The following is a 20,126-nucleotide window of genomic DNA, read 5'->3' as shown; positions in this document are numbered from 1 at the left end:
GATACCTTTGCTTCCCACTGGTTCTTGATAAAGTGAATGCAAAGGGTGCATTAGTGTATTACTGGGGCTGCCTTGGAGGAAGGATCTGGGTCTCGAAGACACTGCTTATTGTGGTTTATGGAAGTTTCTATCAAAACGAAGGTTGTAAAAGTCATTTTCACTATTTTCTGTAATATATATATGTGTATATATATATGTGTGTGTGTATATATATGTGTGTGTATATATGTATGTGTGTGTGTGTGTATATATGTGTGTGTGTGTATATATATGTGTGTGTGTATATATATGTGTGTGTGTGTATGTATATTATAGTTTTAGAATCTCTGGATCACGAACTGCTTCCTTTAGTAGGCATACGTCTGAGATGGCACCTCGTTCTGTAGCCCAGGCTGGCCTGGAACCTACAGTGATCCTCCTGCCTTGGCTTCAGATGTCAGGATTATAGAAGTGAGCTGCCATGGCTGACTTGCAACACTTTTCTTTTGAGAGGGTTTTCCAGGAGCACCTTCCCACGTCTGTTGAGATAGGACTGTGTGTGCACATGGCTGTGGGAGTGGAATGCTGGGGTGGACTGTGCCGCTGCGGCATCTACATGATCGTTGGAGGCCATTCCTGGGGGTACTTTCAGTAGCATCTCACTTTCTCCTCCACTTTCCTTTCTCCATTTTTTATTTCTATACCTATGTGAGTATATGCATCTCTGTGTGTGTGTGTGTGTGTCTGTGTGTGTCTGTCTGTCTGTCTGTCTGTCTGTCTGTATGCACAGAGGTCAGAATAAGGCAGTGTGGATCCTTTGGAGCAGCAGTTTTGCGTGGTCATGAGACACCTGATATGGGTTCTGGGAACTGACACTTGGGTTTTCTGGAGGAGCCAGAAGCACTTTCAGACGCTGAGCCGCCATCTCTCCAGCCATACTCAAGTTAAAAAAAAAAAAAAAAAAAAGAGTCATTTTATATCGACCATTCTTCATTTTTATCCTTTTTAAAAATGGAAAAAAATGACATAAGTTAAATGTTGGTAAACATTTGAAAATCTACAATTCATTGATTTTTTTAAAAAAAATTATATTCACATTTTTGCGTAATCATCCTTATCTGATTTCAGAATGTTTCTATTACCCATTCTTCCCCATGCCTTTACTCTTCCCTCAGCAGTTTGACTTTTGCGACTGTTCGGGGTGTTCCGAGCATAGCATGTACAAGCCTGTGTACTTTGGAGTTGCCGGCTTACACACAGCATTATTATATGCCTAAGGTTAAGAGAGTTCCCGGGACATCATCTTGGGACACCACACTCATTTATCCTGCAGTCAGTGGTGACAATCATTTGGTTTTCATTTTTAGCAATTACAAAGTATGGTCTTCTTTAATAACCCAGTTAAGGACATGGACCGGTCAGGAAGAAAAATACCCAAGTGCTAATGTTGTGTTGAAGACCAGCCCCTTTTGAGTCGACCTCTTGTGCCAGTCATAGACTGTGGCCATCTTTCTTAAGTGGGGAGGAGAACAAAGAATAAGACAGTATGCTTAATATGGCCTGTCTCCAAATAGACGAATAGCTTAAAAATTTTTTAGTTCGGCATAAACAAAAGTATGATTTCATTAACATATAGTGTTGCTAGGTAATTTGTATACCTTCAATGATATATAACCATTTTTGTGTTTTGTATGCATGCAGCCAAAGCAAAGGACTTCCGTTATAACTTATCAGAGGTACTTCAAGGTAGGCTGCTGGAGATGCATCCTAAGTGTTTTTTGCATCTGTCTCTAAGACCTCATCCCTTTTCTCCTAACTTAGTCATCTACATCAAGAGTGGAAATGATAGGACTGGCTTCCCTTGTAAGGTGTTCAGGAAGGGCACGGCTTTCTGCCTTTAAAATGGTATAAAGCACAGTGCTATTGATAGCCTGACTTACAGGTTATAACTTTGATTTTCTTAGTGATAAGGATATCATCTTCATCCCTCCATTTCTACCAGTTTTCTTGTGTGTGCACTATTAGACTTTTGTATAGCAAAACTAGAGCCAGGGATCTGGGAATTTTGCTGTCTGGCTTTAGGCAATACTTCTAATGTACTTGGAATTAAAGAACTGGAAACAGTATTTATTGCTAACTGTTTTTCAGAAGAATGCTGTATTTTTTGCTATTAAAAATACTAGTGTGCAGTATAATTTTTTTCCATACTTCTTGCCCAATGGTGAATTGTAAACCATGTTGATTTTAGAATATTTTTTCTAGAATGGACTGTTTTATAGACTTATTTGGAATGCTAAACCTATAGAAAGCACCCTGAAAGCATGGACAGTGCACAGCTGTTGCTGAGTAAGGCGGAGTGAACCTGGCTTCTCAACGGTCTCTTTAAGCTTTCTTCTTTTTTCCCTTAAGTAATGGATATCTGGTGCCAAGGGCATTTTTTTAAGTGAGTGGCCATGGAAAAATTTCCTTGTCATTTCAGGAAGCCTCCGGTTTTACATACCTTACTTTTAAAACAGCACCCCCCTCCCACGTATGCATGATTTTTTTTGGTTGTAATTTATTGCTAAATATCAAACTGTTAATCCTTCACTTGGTAAAGTACTTCTGCTCTCTGTTGTTTTATCTATACTTGCTCTTTATTTGAAGCTTGGGTTCTGTTTATTGTTGATAGTTGAACAAAGTTTTACACCTTAGAAGCATCAGATTTTATGCAGCTGCTAGGCTGTTAGAAATGGGTTGGTCAGTGTCTTATGTATGTTCCAAATTTCATGTAAAATATTTTGAAGAGAACAGCAAAATGATTGGGATGTGCTAGGATTGGTGTAGTGCTGAATCTTTAGGGAAAACCTCTCAGCCTTTGCTTGCTGCATGCTTCCGGCATCTGGAGGTGGTGCTCTGACAAAGCCTGTGAGCTTTGATAATGAGTTCTTATGGTTCTGCTTTGCAGGGGTGAAAGGAGAGGGATTAGTAACATTTATGGTGTCTCAGCCTCCAGTGGCAGACAGTTCATTATTAAATTTGTTTTCTCTCTGTTCCGTGTCTATCATTTCTCTCCTGTTGTAGGAAAACTAGGAGTCTATGATGCGGATGGTGACGGAGACTTTGATGTGGACGATGCCAAAGTTTTACTAGGCAAGTACATTTCTCTCTCTCTTTGTGTTAGAAGGAATCTCATACTAAAGTCAAAAGTCTATTCTTACTTTCATAATTAGCTGCAGTAACTGTGAGGCTTTTATGGAAGATATTTTATGACTTAATATTTCATTTCTGCTGATATCCTAAGTGAGCACTTTTCCATTGTGACTTTGCAGTCTCCTTTATAAGAACATGCAGCTCAATTTTTAATCACTTCAGTTTTCCATAACTATAGCTTCATTTGTGTTTTCTGATTTAAGCATTTCATAATCTGAACTTAATGTCCAGAGATCTAGATAACACCCTCATGTGTTTTCAAATGAGAAACATTTTTTTTTAAAAGCACCAGTTGACATAATTTATTCTGACTTTAAGATGTAAATTTCTCCCATTCAGGTACTCACTAGGGCCAGCTCTACTTAGCATTCATCATGAGGCCAGATCAGGGCAGCCTGTTCAGTGTGATATAAGTGAAAATGGACATTTCTCAAGGTTTACATTAGTTAGCTTTGAAATAAAACCATGACAGTCAGCATCTTTAATGTCCTATTTGTGTTTACAAGTTTATATTAAAGCGTGAGCTAGTGGTCTTTAACTACACTTTCCTGTTTTGACAGCCATGGATTTCTTTCTGTAATTTTGTTACCAGCTAAGTGTTTCTTGAACTAAATAAAGATTGGTATCTCCTTGTGGTTTTAAAAGACTGTCTTAGTAAAAAGGACAGTCCTGTGTTGAATATGCAGATTTTGTGGCCCGTTATTTCTGGTTTTAAGCAGCTCATTTCCTTTTCTTAGTATGAAACATGTATTAAAGCTTTGTATCAAGTTTCTTAGCAAAGAAGCAGCTATGGCCGGATACTGCTAAGTAAACTTTTGTGTATTTATGGTCACAGAGAAATAGAAAGGCTCTGTAGCAGGTAAGCAGCTTTTCTTTCATAGTTAGCTCTCACTTCCCTTTTAAGCAAATTTGAAACAGGGAACAGTGTTAGTTACGGTCAGCTGTTACACAGCTGTCTGAGCCCTACCTTGGTGTGTGTTTTCTTCTTCCTATGTAGTAGTGGGAGTTAGCCCTTGTGGGTATGGTGGGAAGCCCACTGTGCAACCTAATGCTATATCGTGACTTAATGGCTTCCTTATTGTAATTTCATCCTTTTATGTCTAAATCAGAGTTTCAGGATGTACATTAAATCTGCAGATGACCATAGTTTTAGGTGTGTGAAAGAATAAAGTCACGTAGAACTTAGTATGTTAGGATGATGGCATCTTTTTTGTTCTAACTGCTCTTATTGTTCTAACTTTAAATGAGTTCTGAATAGAGACGCTTTTAAGGGATAATGTCAAAGGAACCCCTGTTTGTTTGTTTGTTTCTTATATTAATGACTTTAGTGTGATTTTGATTTTTTTAAATGGTAGTATGAAAAATTGTATACACACATACCAGAGAGAGAGAGAGAGAGAGAGAGAGAGAGAGAGAGTAGGGGGGGGGGGAGGGAGAGAGCGAGACAGACACACAGACACAGACTAACCACATACAAAGTCTATACAGCCTCAATGAATGTTTGGAATGGAAACTGTGTAGTTTCATGTTCGATTTTACGCTTTCACGATTGGCTTTCTTTTTGTGTACTTACCTACCACACAAAATGAAAAATCTGCAATCAGAATTTCAACTAGAAAATCAGTTCCTTTGGATCTTAAAGAGGTAGTCTAAAGTTTTTAACCACTGTAAGAGTTTGTTAACTATAGCACTGAGAACTGCTGTTTCTAATAGACACAAATGGGGTGTGCTGCTCAGTTTGTTCCTTTCACTAGACTTGGGTACCAAGAGGTGGATCCCAGTGTGGGAGACTTCTCTATTAAGCGGTTCTATGTGCAGGTCTCAGTTCTTACTTGGTTTATGATTTTTAATAAAGATGAACTTCCAGGACCACTGTCACCTATTATATATTGCACGGCGTTTAGTCACTGCACGATGTTTAGTCACTGCACCTGGTACAGTTAAACTCTTGACTTGGATCACTCAAGTCCTTCACACGAGGTGACTAAAGCTTAGCCATGCCTCAGTCTCTTGCAGGTTTCTAGTACAGTGTTGGGGTGGTCTGGGCAATGGTGGAGAAATTATAGAGCATGTCCCACTAAGACACCAAACCTCTGCTTCCCTTTATGTTGGGATGGCACCTTGATGCTTAAGAGCATTGGTTTCAGATTAAGGCAGGAAGCCAAGGTGAGGGAGGGAGGGAGGAAGGGAGGTCGGGATTTACCGAAAGTCACAATCATGTATGTGGTAAGCTTCCACAGACTTGGCATATATTTCATACATTTTTGCTTCTTGGATTCTTAACTCTAATCCCATCATGCTAGTTTGTGGAAAGCCTCCATACATACCGTTTTCCGTCCACACTCGAAGCCTTTTCCACCTGTGAATAGGACATACAAAAAGTACGAGGAAACTAAGACCAATAACTGTTGCTGATTCTACTAATTCTGAGTCTCCTGATAAACTTTGAAAATGTACTAGTCTTGCCCTTGGACATATAGTTTCCTATTGTTTAGCCCAAATCATCTAAAATGCAAACAATTTTGGTTTCAGTTTGTAAATGGGACCTATGCGCGCGCGCGCGCGCGCGCGCGCGCGCACACACACACGTAACAACAATTAAAAAGAGGCAATGAATTGGAAAGACAGCAAGGGGGTAGAACAGCAGTGGGAGTGTTTGGAGGGAAGACAAGGCAGGGGAAAACAATGTAATTGTATCATAATCTCAAAAAAAAAATATTAAAGGAAAAGTTTGTTTCCCACATACTGTCAATAGGAAATGGTCCCAGGACTCAGTGCTGAGAGTCACTTCTTGTAGCAGCCTCGCTGGAGGATGCACGCCTGCCGCTTTGTTCTACAGCTAGCCCCTAGTTGGCCCACGTCAGGTGTGGCTACAGCACCAAGGAACAGCACTCAGCAGCCCCTGTACATGCGCTAAGTCCAGATGGGAAGAACTGTGGGGCCGTGGCTAGTGAGGAACATGGAACTCACCCAGCATTTTCTGCTGTTCATTTGGGGCGGACCCTCATGTCCTGAGGAACTATGTTCCCAGAATAGTTTTTCTCTTCAGACTGGTTCTCCAGTTTTAAGAACTATAGATATAGCTTTTGAGATGGATTGGTTGGTAAAATTCTTGCAGCACAGGCGTAAGGACCCGAGTCTGAATCCTTCCAGGTGCAGCGGCTCATTCGTCATCAGGAAGTGGAGACAGGAGAACCTTGGGGCTTGCCTAATTGGTGGTCTCCTGGGACCTCCTGTACTCCCACATTCAATGCAAAAGCACTGGGCACCTCAAGGCCTCCCCGGCTCAGTCCTGGGTCATGAACTTCTGACTACCACATATGCACACCCAGAAGTGTATGATCACACACACACACACACACACACACACACACACACACACACACACAACTACAGGCTGTTAAGGAAGGTTACTGTCCAGATGTTTGTTGCTCAGTTCCACGTGCTGTACTGGAGCACAGAAGCTTCAGATTTTATATGTAGTGGTGTAACACACATGGAGCACAATGGAAAAGGAAATAAAACAAATGTTTTCTCTAAATACATAGTGGTAGCATTTAAGCTGGGGAGAAGAGTCGTTCCCACAGTCCATGGGTAGAAATGCAGATCTCTGTTCATAGCATTTAGAGACTGAAATGAAAAACACCCGGGGCTTGTCAAAAAACAATTAAACATCAGAAGTAGTCCTCTCTCCCCATATTATGGGACCCACAAGGAGACTGTGCTGTCTATCTACTACATCTGAGCAGAGGATCTAGGTCCACCACAAGTTGGTCACTTACCCCTTGCCAGGGGCGGCCTTGCCAGGCCACGGAGGAAGAGGATACAGGCAGTCCAGATGAGACTTGATAGGCTGAGGTCAGAGGTTAGGGGAGGAGGGCTCTCTTTTCTGAGGACTGGGGGAGGGAGGGAGCATGAGACCCGGAGGCGATGAGGGAGGGGGCTACAATCAGGATGTAAAGTGAAGGAATTAAAACAAACAAACAATAACAACAACAAAACAATGTTTCAAATAACTTAATAAAAAACGTCTGTTAGAATTATACAAAACAAAACAAAAACAACCCAAATACCTACTGTAGTTTGTGGCTCTCCCCTCCAGTCACATATGGAAACTGGCTCTTCTATTGACAGAAACAGAGAAATTCACCGTAATCTTTTCACCTCCAACGAGTCAGGATTCTGTCCTCTCTTGTGTGTCAGTATTGCTGGTAGTTGGGTTACATGGAGAAGCCATGTGCTGTAAATGTCCTGACACGACCAGGCTTCGGCTACAAAGGGAAGGGCTCTTAGGTGCTCTTGCTCAGAGTTCTTCCTCAAACTGCAGGGCCTTTCAATGTGAGGCCCACTGATTGGATAGCTTTTTCTTTTTTTTTTTAAAATGTATTTATTTTGGTTGTTTGAGACAGGGTCTCTCTGTGTAGCCTTGGCTGTCCTGGACTCCCTTTGTAGACCAGGCTAGCCTCGAACTCACAGCGGTCCACCTGCCTCTGCCTCCCGAGTGTTGGGATTAAAGGCGTGCACTACCACCACCAGGCTGATTGGGTATCTTAAGGGACTTTCCGAACCCCAGGTCACTTCTCCACAGGAGAAAGCCATGATAATTTACATCTTTAGTTCTGCTATTCAGAGGGCCCTGTTTGGCAGCATCGCAGTACTTAGAACACAGCAGACATCAAGGGTCTTTGCAATAAGATAAGAACTTCTTTTTTTATGGCCAAGGGGAGGAAGGAGTCACGGATGCCCCCAGGGCAGCTGGCTGCTAGAGCCTTCCTCAGAAGGTAGGCAGAGAAGATTGCTAGCAGCTCATTTTGATTTACAGGGCCATGAGTCAGTTGTGGGAGTGTTAGATCACTAACCAGTTTAGGTGTTTGATATGAATTATGTATCGCATGTATGAATTACATTCTGAGATGGGAACTACAGCTGAGATGTGGTGGGCTATAACTCACTGGCTTGCATGCCCCTGGGCACTCAGTTCACTCCAGGCCTTATGATCAGCTCTGGTTCATCAGTGTGCATCTACCTTGCTCTCTGGTGTCACTTTTCCTGTCACTGTCTACAGGGTTTGGGGATACCACCTGCTTCTGATGAGCTGGGAGGGGCGTGAGGTCTGGGATGGGGGGGGGGGTGTGGGGCTGGGGGCGTGAACTGAGACTTGATTTGGAGGTGTGCTTCCTAACAGATTTCTTTATTTTCTGTTGCCTTTCTGTAAGTCTGTGACCGAGATGCACCTCCCTTTTGAGATCGCTCGTCCTGAGCTTAATTGTTTTCCACCTAACTCCTCTTCTTGTTTTCTCTTTCTCTCTTCCTTTATTCTTATGTAGGCCTGACCAAAGATGGCAGTAATGAAAATATTGATTCTCTTGAGGAAGTCCTTAATATTTTAGCGGAGGAGAGTTCAGATTGGTTTTATGGTTTCCTCTCATTTCTCTATGATATAATGACTCCTTTTGAAATGCTAGAAGAGGAAGAAGAAGAAAGCGAGACTGCAGATGATGTTGATGGTACGTCGCAGAACGAAGGGGTTCAGGGAAAGACCTGTGTCATTTTGGATTTGCATAACCAGTAACTTTGATTCAGGGACTAAAATCACTGGGTCATAAAACGGAGCAGCCTCCTCCTCCCCCCTTTGCTTATGCAGGGCTCAACCTGCGGTGGGGCAGTTGTGACTTCAGATAAATGTCAACCGCGTGATTCTGCCCAGTACAGCCACTTAGCTAGTCCCTCGCTTGGCTCCCTCACGTCTAGAAAGAAGTGGCGTTCCTCATTTCTGTCGCTGTTCACTAAGTGCATTGGAAATGATGTTCTTGGTAGTATAATTGGTTTCTGTATCATTTTATTTCAATTTCTGTATTCCCTGAACTAAATTGGAAATGGTGTTTTATTTAACCCTTCATGCTTGTCTTTCTAACGCTCTAATGATAATTCTAATGGAAGTGATTCTAAAAATGGTTCTGGCATGACTAATAAGTTAATACTCCTCTGATCTTGAACTTGCCTGCTGTATAGTGAAAGCGCTTTAAGAAGTGATACGTTTAATCTGTAATTTCTTTAGGTTAATTGACTTGTCACATAAGTTCCTACAAACATATTAAAATTTTGTATTAATGGTGCTTTTGAGATAATTTAGAAATAACCCCATGTTTTTGCCTTAGGGTAGTGAAGTTTCTGAATTCAAATACTACTAACATATTTCTGAATATGTCTATTTCTGAAATCAGTATTTATTTTCACTTTCATTTTTAAATATTGATCTAGATAAGGTAATTTGTAAATTTCTTTAGGTAAGCATATTATAAAAGAGGGAAAGTGTGAACGGCGTCTTGCATAATGTACATATTAAAACAATCCATCCTGAATTAGTCTTTTTCCATTTTTTACTAACTTATTACCTATTAACTTGGGGATTACAGATAATATAATATTTAGGTTTATCAATTAAATTTATTAAAGTAGTCCTTTGCTTTTAGCAGAAAATTTTTTCTCAACTAGAAACATAGCAATAGCTTTGACTTAGGTTTTAACACTGAATTTGCTTCCATAATACAAAATCAGTTAATAGCTAGCTGTGTATGAATCCGTTTCTGAGAAATTCTTATTTGCTTCCCCAGTGACCGCTCTTAGAATGGAGTAGAGTGCCACCTTAGAGATTCAGTCTTTCTTTTCTTTGAAGGACTGTCAGGATGGTTAGTTCCCTTTGAGAGTCTCTTAAAATTCTGCTCAGCTTTGAGTCCTCATGCATTTTAAACTATAATACACTGGTGTCTTAGACACTTTAATTCTAGTATCATTTTCAAGTAGTCTTTGTTTTTACACACTACATTCGTTCACCCCTTTGTTCACCCTTTTGGTTTGTGATTATAAAATGCTGGCTGAAGCACACACAATTCCTGAAATCAGAACACAGGGGTTGCCTCTCTTAGCTGTCGCTACTTTTGTATGTGGTTGCCCGTGCCACTCATGGACCAGGATTTCCCAAAACTTCCATGCTTTCCATTTTTCTCATTTTTGTTTTCAAGCTGTACATTTTCCTCTGTTAGTGGGGCCTTGGTCAGAGTGTTTAATACTGCAGTATACAGCATTTTAACCAAGCCCTTCACGGAGCAGTAAAATGAGCAGTCTTTCATGACCCTTCTCAGTTATTTTAGTTCCCCTCATGATCATGCCCTAATTCATTTTGAATTTGAATACCATGAAGTAATCAAAGGTTATTAGTATTAAATTTACAATTTTCTGTCCTACACACTCAATAAAAGCCATTTACTCAGATGGCTGAGGAGTGTTTCTCAAAGCAATCTTGTTCATGTGTCGTGACTACTAACTGTGGATGGTTTTAGTCCGAAGTGAATAATTAAATTGCTGTTTAAGAATGTTTGTAATTAATTTCTTATCAGGTATTGTATTGTCATGATACTAATACACATTTTATGTACAGAAATTAATTATGCCCATTTTCCCAACTGTAAAACAATGGGCTCAGAAGAGGCCATTTGACAAACCTTTCGTGATGATAAAATACAGGCAGCTGATGAACCCCTTACTTCTGTGACTTCCTTCAACTTATGTCTATGGCTTTGTGTGTGTGTGTGTGTGTGTGTGTGTCTATGAAAAAGAATAAAATTATTGGCAAAAATGTAGTCTTAAGGAAAACATAACTTTTGTTAAGTGTTATTAAGATATCTAAGTTGTGATTTTGCTAAGGGTTTATTTTGTAAATTTTGTTTCATAAGATGCTTTCTTCACTCATGTCTTAAGCTTATGGGCCTTCATTGAAAGGCAACTTTGTATTCTGTTTATATGAGTGTTTATTGAGTTACAGAGTTGTAAATTATTGTATTAGCTCTATGATTTCAGTTTTGATCACCTAAAAAATTGGCCTGTGCTGTGCAGTCAAGGTAGCATTGGCTCTCAAAGCTGTTGTGTGCTCATGTGCTCCTGAGCTGCTCGTGTGCTGTGCCACTTCTCCTGGGAACCGGAGCTGGAGATTCCGGGTCACTCCTTGGCTACTTTCGGCTGCTCTTTCCCTTGGAGTGTGAATGATGGGACTGTAGGAGTGTTTTCTAGGAGCTGACTTTACTAACTGCCAGTGTGCTGCCTGTGGATCCCGCAGAAGCCACACACAGGATGGGGTGCTAGCTGGTCCTGCTTGCTCATCTCACACTTGAGTCTTTCAATTTGCCCCCTGCCTTGCACAGCCCAGTCCAGACACGTAAGAAAAGCCTTTTCTGTGTTTGAACCCTAGTTGGTTTGCATTTACCTCTAGTTATTCTAACTACGGTGTTTCCCCAGCTCTTTGAATATTGGCCACTTTATGGGACCGTGGAAGCAGACACAGACCCTGCCCTGCTGCTTCTGTTATTGCTGGGCAGGGTCTCAAGGAGATCACTACTCATGGCTCTTTCTTCAGAAGACTGGGCTTGCTCTGTAACACATAAAACAAGCTTTCTATGGTGTGGGATATGGAATTTTATTAATCATGATGCATATTGGTACACTGAACAAGGAATTCAGTGAATTTATGTTCATATATTGGTTAATAGGGCGAGCATACTGTATTTTTCTTATATTTGCTGAAGTAAACCTGCCATACCCTCTTGAGGACTACTTGAACCTAGGAGGTGGGGTCTTTGGTTCTGTTTGATTCTTCAATACTGAGTCCTACACGTGACATCCATTAATGGGAGTCATTCGCTTGCTGATGTTTGTCTATTGTATACTAAAACACTGAAGAATTCTTCTTTTCAAAAAAAGAAATGATAATAAAAATTTGCTTTTTGGACACCCTCCCCTCAAGAGAAGTGGCATTTTGAAATGTACTCAGTGGATTGGCAGTGCTAACCCGGGACCTCCAGTGGTCTTCCCTCCCACTCACTCACTAGCATGCTTGAGTCTGCTTTCATACAAACCTGGTTTCTAGATGGGAGCCAGTCAGCCATTTAGCTCTGGACTCTGATTCTCCTCTTTCACCCACCCATCTTACTGCTGTTGGGATGACCCTCCCTCCCATTACAAGGCGTGTCCCCGTATTTTCAGTTGTTAAGCTCTGGCAGGATTTTGGTATTGTCATTTCTAGGGCCCATCCCAGGCTTTCTGTTTGTAAATGATTGTCCAGCCTCACCTGCCAAAGGGCAACCCATTAGAGATAGTCTGGGGTTGTCTTGTTGCTGATTCGTTCAGGGTGGAATGTGGCCTTTTGTGTAAGGCCCAGAGCTGGGACAGGAGGTCCTTGGTGGAGTAGGCCTTCCAGACAGGCAAGGGTGCAGGCCAGGATAGAGGAGGGCAGGCTTGAGGAAGAGAGCAGAAGGGAGTTGGACAGAGTAGGAAGAGGCAAGGAGAGTCCGTACGGCAGGTAAGTCAGGATAAGTTAGTAGTAGCTGAGAGAGTGCCCCAGCAAAAGGCCAACAGCTTTAAACTATGTACAAGTCTTCATATGTTAATTAAACTACCAGGGGGGTTTAAGAAAGCCCCGCAGTATTACTGAGTTGGTGAGTTTTTAGCTTTCCTTGCTGGCAAAAAAGAAAAATTTAAAATATCATGTAGTTGTGGGGAATTGAACTCAGGACCTTTGGAAGAGTCGTCTCTCCAGCCCCTAAGTATTTTTTTTTCCTTTGTGTTTTTTTGTTTTGTTTTTGTTTCTTGTTGTTGTTTGTTTGTTTGAGACAGGATTTTTCTGTGTAGCCTTGGCTGTCCTGGACTTGCTTTGTAGACCAGGCTGGCCTTGAACTCACAGCCATCCACCTGCCTCTGCCTCCCGAGTGCTGGGATTAAAGGAGTGCACCACCACATCTGGTGGCCAAGCTCTTAAAAAACGAAACAGATGCAAAGTCTCTGCATGCATTTCACTAAAACTTGACAGCAGCTGGGCAGCCAAGTTCTGTTTTGTGTAGTTGGGGTTGAGAAAGTGAATAATCTGGGAGAGGCTGAGACTCAAATAGTGACCTTGGTCTCTTCAGGGAGAGTGAGAGTGACCAGGTGACAGCAGGAAGGACCTGTAGCCTGAAGGAGCCTCTTGGATGTCATAATAGTACCCATCTCCTAAAGTCCTGTGGTGCTGCACACGGTAAAACTGTGGATCCAGCTACTGGCTTAATTATTAACACATTTCAACATCATAGAGGGTATTACATTTTAAAAATGTGTTTGTGATAATGTCTCTGTGACAGTTTCCAAGAGTAAATTAGGTAGTTCTAAGTGAAGAACATAAGATTTTTTTTTTTTTTATTTCTGTTAAAGATTTTCCCAGTCATTACATGTGCAAACAGCAGTCATCATAAACACCACCGTAGTCAATATACAGTGACTGATGGGGTGATGTGGGGAGAGGGAGGAATTGGGATTATTTTTGTTGTTGTACATTCTCTTAATGTTTCCATCAAGGCTGCGGTGTAAGTAGGGATGGCCACTGTTAGTACTCTTTACACCCAGGTGGATACAAAATAGGTTTCCCTTTCCACTGGAGAGTTTTCTCAGCCTCCCTTGGAAACTGTCACACTGTTGCAAGTAGCATTGGTGTCTTTAATTGTTTAACAGAGTTCTTTTTGTCCCGGGGCACTACCCTTGGGAGTAAAGAGAGAAAAGGAGAAAGTGAAGACTTTGATGTTTCACACTGAATCCATAGCAGCCAGAGGCAAAACAAATAAAAGGGAGGGCCTTAGGTCTGTGACCCTATGACCTTTCTGCTTGCTGCCATTTCCTTTATATCCTTATCCAAGCCCCTCTGCCTTCTAAGGTCTTTGTGTCCCTCTGCAGATGTGATGTTCTTTTCTGCCTTTTTTTTTTTCCTGGTGGACCCTGACTTTGGTTTCATTGATTCCTGTCTTTATAATACTTCTTTTCATCATAGAATTTCTTTCAAACCATTACTTCTTCTTCAGACATTTTTATAGTATGCTAGTTTTTATAGTATGACTTTCTTTAGTCATCCCCAGCCCATCCCCCCATAATTCTCCCAGTAGCTCAGCGGCTTCCTTCTTGCAGTCACTTCTGTCACACCCTCTACTCTCCAAAGCACACACATTTAGATAAACACTTCACACTCCACTCCTTGTCTGCTTCATCTTGAGAGTTGTCTGTTGGGTTGCTTTTCCTGATAAGGTAAGGGAGACCCTCCTGAACTTGGGTTTTGGGCTTGTCTTTCTTTTCAGTGCCATCTGCTGGAAAGACCAACCTGAAGTGGCTCAGGTGGCAAGAACCCACCCTGCTTAGCAGTGTGCATGCTTCTATCCTGCCCTGCTCTGACTTTTAGAAGTCAGTTTTCCTGATCCTGCTTTTCCTCTGTTGCTACTCAGGGGCCTCATCTGTTAATTTTTTATTTCCCAAGGGCTTAGCTCGCTCTTGTCCATTCTTTTTCCTTAGAAACTAAATGTTGTAGTTGTCAGTGTGTGTGTATGTGTCTGTGTGTGTGTGTGTGTGTGTGTGTGTTGCCTCAAAAAAGTAGCTTAAATGGGTGCTTGGAACTGTAGGATGCTTGTTGTATTTGGATAGTTTGTATCACTTTGAAGCCTTTCACCAAATCTTATGTTTTAAGTGCTACATTCTTTCTTGAAGTTTTACTGCCCTGGTGCTAATATAGCATTCTGGGATGTTGGGGATTAAGTTTTAAACTTTGGCATTTCCTCAGGGTAGCTCATTTAGGTTCTAGTGAGTGAGTGTGAGGAGTAGATTGATTTTTTCCCCCCACCTTACATTTTAGTGGAAGTACAAGACTGTAGATGCTATCTTCTCATTTCTTTTATACATTAAAAAGTGCTCACATATTTAATGGCTAGTGTTACAAACATAGGCTTGGTATTTTATTTTGAATTAATTAAACTTGTTAGCCAGTGCTCCCTGACACTATTTGTTACACAGCGGTACACTGTTATTGATCATGTTTTAAAGAGTGAGTCAAGTTTTACCTTTGGAAACTAATTGTTCATCTAATGCTGTTGTTTGGTCTCCTGTGAACTTCAGGTGATTGGACAGAGAGAGGCACAGAGAGCAGTTAGCTAGTCACCCTTCCCTCTCCCCCTCCATCCTTTCATCTTCTTTTGAGTTCAGCCAGTGACAGCATTTATTCAAACTTTCCCACTCTAGAATGATAATGGCATCATTTTAACTGTAATAAATGACCATTTTCAGATGGGCTATCTCATTTTAAGGGCACAGTTGACTACAAGTAGAGAAAGGGAGGCTGTTAAAGAGTGGAGGATGTGGACAAGAAAACATCTCATTTCTAGAAGTGGGATTGTCATTGAAGTTTGGAGAAACAGAATTCTTTAAAACAACATTGTATTGTGGTTTGTAGTATGGGTACACCTCAGGCTTAGGGGCTTCTGTTTGATCCTCCCCAGTCGTAGCTATTGGGGGATCAGTTATAAACCCCTCCCTCTCCCATGGTGAGAACGGTGTCTCCTACCTGATCCACCCAAGATTAGTAGCTGAGACTGTCACTTTAGAAAGCTTGCCAATTTTATATGTGAATATAAAGTAACATTTATGTTAGTGGGAAGTAGAAAAGGAAAATCAATTGAGTGAGATGTCCCTGCTGGAAGAATATGCTGCAATCGTAGAGTATTGATGTTGTTTACAGGGTCAGAAAGAATCAGGTTATCAGAACTTTGATTTTCTAAGAGTGAAAATACAAAGCAATTGGAAAGTTTTTTAAGTAAGTATGACTCACATAATAATGTATTGTTCGCTTTTGTGACTTTATACCATTAAGTGTGAAAGGATAGCGACAAGCAGTGCTTGTTCAAAGGTTAAAATGCAATGAGAATTTTTGCTGTAGGAAAATGAGGGCCCAGTCCTGTACATAGATCATGTATGGTTTGAGAAGTCTACTGCCTGCACAGAGAGGTCCTGGCAGTGAAAGTGGCAAAGCCACAGAGTCCTGAAGGTCTAATGCACATTATAATGCTGACTGGTCCGTAGGTTAAGTTACACTGCTCTCCTCTTAAGACTATATTTATTGAAATCTTAATATTATGTTTATGGCCGATGCTTGTTTACTGTCCTTTGAATGGTGAACTTAAGCACTTTAATTTGTTTCATAGAAACATCAATTTAATTTATAGGTACTGAATTTTTATTTCCTCTACAGTTTGTCTTCATAACCTCTTTTTATCTTGTAAATACCAACAGAAGGAGCTGGTGGGTTAGCCAAGAGGAAAACTAAGGCTAAAGGTATTATTTTCCATTTTGTCAAGCGGCCCCTAGTGAACCAAGTTTATGCTTGATGGTGCATGACGTTTCTGATGGAAATGCTGCCACAGCTAATAATACCACCTTTTGATTTGGGCACACTTTCTGTTATGAATAGCCTTTTGAAGACTAAATTGCAGACTTTTGCTAGCTAGCCTGTAATTTTCATTAATTTCCTTTCCATGTTACCATATCTTCCTAACAGCCTGTAGATTAAGAGTTTATCAACATAGATGACTACATTTGTTGGAATGTGCCTGTTAAATTTACATATGCATATCTTACCCTGCTGCCTGATACCTCCCTTGGTCTAATTAAAAAAAAAAAAAAAAAAAAAGGAACTCTACAATGGTGAATCCACCAGCAATTGATTTCATTTCTGCCAAGGCTGAGAGGACGCTGTGTAAAGGACAGTAAAAGCTAATGTGATCTTATAGCTTAGAGCACTGAATTGTTAGTGTAGAATTTGCTGTGTTTGATATTCTAATACATTAAGATTGCTATTCTTGTGTGATATCATGTGTAGACTAACCTGGCATTATTACAGCCCATGTATCCTTACATAAAAACATTGATGTTCTCTAGGGGGAGGGGCATGGAAGGTATGCATGACTTTCTTTAAAAATCTGGGGACAGTTTTTTGTGTGGAAGTGCTTGGCATATTTGTAAACTTGTGTGCATTCAATTCATTAATTTATAAGGCTTTTGCTGTGGGATATACAGAATTTTTAATTTGCATTTTCAATTTTAGGATGAAAAATTTTTATTTTTAACCATTATTTAACCAAAATAATTCCCCAGAAGAAAATAATTTTTTTTATCATCTTATTCTTATTTAAGGAATGTTGAACTAAATTGCCAATAAATTGTAGTCTTAGGCAGTTTAAACATTAAAGATAAATTTAAAAAATAAAAATACAGTGCCCACTAAGGCCTGACAGCAGTGTGCAAGCATTTTACTGTTTTGCTATGCTCTTTTCTGTTGCTCTGTGAAGAACCGTGAAGTGTGATGCAGATTGCAGATGGTTCTATATGAGTGTGAACCTGTATTTTTGTAGGAGTTCAATGAATTTTTTTTTTTGTTAATCCAACTTTAGCCAGACTGTGTAGAGAGATGGTAGTATCCTTTATGAGCACCACACACCCCAAGTCCACCTTGAATACCCTTTGTGTAATATGAATTTTAGATACATTTGGCTAGAGCAAGCATACCTCATATTTTATTATTTAGAACTTCCATTTTGTTTGTGATTGCTTAAATGCTGCATTATACAGCAAGAACCCCTCATATTTCCCGATGAGAGCAGGAATTGACCTGCAAAGCTTTTGCTAACTGTTCGTTAAACATTATAAAATGTAGCATGAGAACAGTATTTTATCTGAGATTTGGAAGTATCTGTACTTTCCATTTAATTGTTCTCTCTCCCTAAGAGCCTGGAGGATGTGTACCCTGACTTGTGTGGCTTCCCATAAATTAACAGGGAAATATACTTAAAGAAAGGAATACTAATTTTATGAAGTAGTTTGTAAGCATAAAAAAAAAAAAATTCAGTTTGCCATTATAAATGTTAGAGATAATGAATTTTAAAATTTACATATGCGGATTTTTGTGTGTGTGTTGCCAAGAATTAAATGATATTTAAGTTATTTTTGCACCTTTTTCTCAAGGCCTGTAAATATCACTGTAAAGGACATGATGCTTTGTTCAACTTGAAAGTTTTTGGTTACCTTTGTATAAAAATAAGTTAAACTGTGTTTTCATGCTGCCTGTGTTTCTTTACTTACAACCTTCTAGTTAGGAGTTAACCCCTCGCTGCCCTTTTGGATGGTTTCGCCTCCTTAATGTTGCAAGTCAGCCTGCATAAACATAAGTCAAACCGTATTTAAGCTGGAAAAAATAAGATGAGATAGTCCCAGAATTCCTTTCCTAGCTAATATTTTATAGAGGTTTGTATCTATTTCTAGACAACATTTGAACTTGTAGAGTAACTTGTCATGAGAACATTCTAGTGGGTGGGGAGGGAGCACAGCAGGACTTTACCTTTAAGATGCCCCTCTGTGATGTAAGAGGTATCACCAGTAAACGTTTTCTCCTTTAATTGGAAAACCTGAAAGTTAAAGAACCCACCAAAGAAGAGCTCAAGAAGGAAAGAGAGAAAGCTGCGCCTCGCAAGGCTGAGGAGAGAAAAAGGGGAAAGAAGGAGGAGGAGGACGGAAGGAAAGGGAAGAAGAGAGCTGAGTCACACACATCCCAGAAAGCATCTCCTGGAGGTAAGAAAGACAGAGAAAAGGAGAAAGCCAACCAGGACCGAAGTGCTAAGTCCAAGGACAATTGGAAAAAAGCGACAGAGACGAAGGCTGTTCCCAGTAAAGTGGCTTCCAGAGATACAGGTGACAGGAAAGGAAGAAGCCCGCCTGGCCACGCTCACGCAGTGAAGGAAAATAACCCAAAGAAAAAGAACTGAAGGCATGTCCTCCCCACCCAGCAACAGGGACGTGCTTGACTCCAGTTTGCTGCTGAAGGGCAGAGAAAATCTAGTTTTGCTCTGATTGGGGAGGAGGATACATATTAGCCATGGAGTGTGTTTATTGGTGCTCAGTAAGTAAATTCTGTGAAACAAATGTACTTTGTCATGTTTTCCAAGTTTAAAAAGAAAAGAAAGTTTCCAAGTGTTATAAAATGTAATAACTTTTATTTTTATTGAGATACTGACCATGTATTCAGATTAAATATGTGTATAATATAAATTGTAATGGTTTTATTAATATGTTAAATACTCCCATTGGAGTAAGACAGAAAGACTGGAGATTTGAGTAATATTTCTGTGCAGGGAGGTCCACAGTGAGGCAGGGTCTTCCCTTTCTACTTCCTCACTGCTTATTATACCTGGTTCTCCCCAACTCCCAGCTTTCCTGTGGCGGCAGCCCCAGGCTCCCTGTCTTGGGAGTCCCTCCCTCTGCTTTCATAGGCCTTTCCCCCTTTAGGCTCCTTCCAAGTTCTTTTTTCTTTCTACCCCCGTCTCTCCCATTTTTCTGTCAAGGTTCAGCACCCCCAGCCTTACACCTTGTCTCTTACCTCCCTGCCCCCTTAGACCTCCTAAGTCACCCCTCCCTTTCCTACCTATCTTCCTGTTTTTACCCCTTCCATCCATTACATTAAAAAAGAAAAAAATCAACCACAAAAACCCAGAGACCCCTGTTCACACCATCCTGGACACATCATTCTGAGTCCTTTGTGTTGTCAGGAAGTAGAGTTTTGTCTAGGAGAGCATTTCCAGATGTGCTTTTGCTAGCTTTATAGACGGAATCATCAGCAGGCGTTGGCTTCTGCAGTCTTTGTATGATACACTAGTTTTCAGTTGTGGTTAGATGACATATGTTCTCATGTTTGTATCATCATTTACCATGTCCAAGGAGCCACAAATTTTGAGGTCAAAGTTTTTAGCTCGTCATAAGCAATTAATAAAGGAAATCTTAACGAGAGGACATTTCTATACATGGTGTGTGCTGGTCTGTATCTTTAGGTTACATGGTGACTAAAGAATCTGAGCCAGGTGTGGTGTCTCATGCTTGTAATCCCAACACTTGGGAGATGGAGGCTGGAGGATGAGGAGTTTGAGGTCATCCTTGGCTACATAGGGAGGCCAGTGTGGGCTATGTCTCGATCAAATAATAAAAATAAAAATAATAATAGTAGTAATAAAATAAAAGTAACTTGATAATAGAATAAAACCGTCATCAGGAAGATTATTATTTTTAAAAACAATTGG

At 40.5% G+C, this 20,126-nt stretch overlaps 1 protein-coding gene across 5 annotated transcripts in view; it reads left to right on the top strand.

The window, feature by feature from the left end:
* Window positions 1-20,126, top strand: part of Asph (aspartate beta-hydroxylase) — a 210,404-nt gene that overhangs the window by 42,120 nt on the left and 148,158 nt on the right. For 2 of the 5 annotated variants that reach the window (XM_051160067.1, XM_051160081.1), the window contains exons 3-5: window positions 3,043-3,111; window positions 16,297-16,338; window positions 18,472-19,018. In XM_051160067.1, the coding sequence (XP_051016024.1) occupies window positions 3,043-3,111; window positions 16,297-16,338; window positions 18,472-18,821 (461 nt within the window). In that variant the 3' untranslated portion in view covers window positions 18,822-19,018. Of the gene's footprint in view, window positions 1-1,680; window positions 1,726-3,042; window positions 3,112-8,498; window positions 8,758-16,296; window positions 16,339-18,471; window positions 19,019-20,126 lie in introns of those variants that run through there. The other 3 variants (XM_051160089.1, XM_051160075.1, XM_051160059.1) reach the window with 3 other exon arrangements.

The sequence above is a fragment of the Acomys russatus genome, chromosome 2 (genome assembly GCF_903995435.1).
Source record: "Acomys russatus chromosome 2, mAcoRus1.1, whole genome shotgun sequence".
NCBI classification, from domain to species: domain Eukaryota; kingdom Metazoa; phylum Chordata; class Mammalia; order Rodentia; family Muridae; genus Acomys; species Acomys russatus.
Note: the sequence above shows the minus strand (reverse complement) of the source record. Positions and strands in the feature narration are given on the sequence as shown.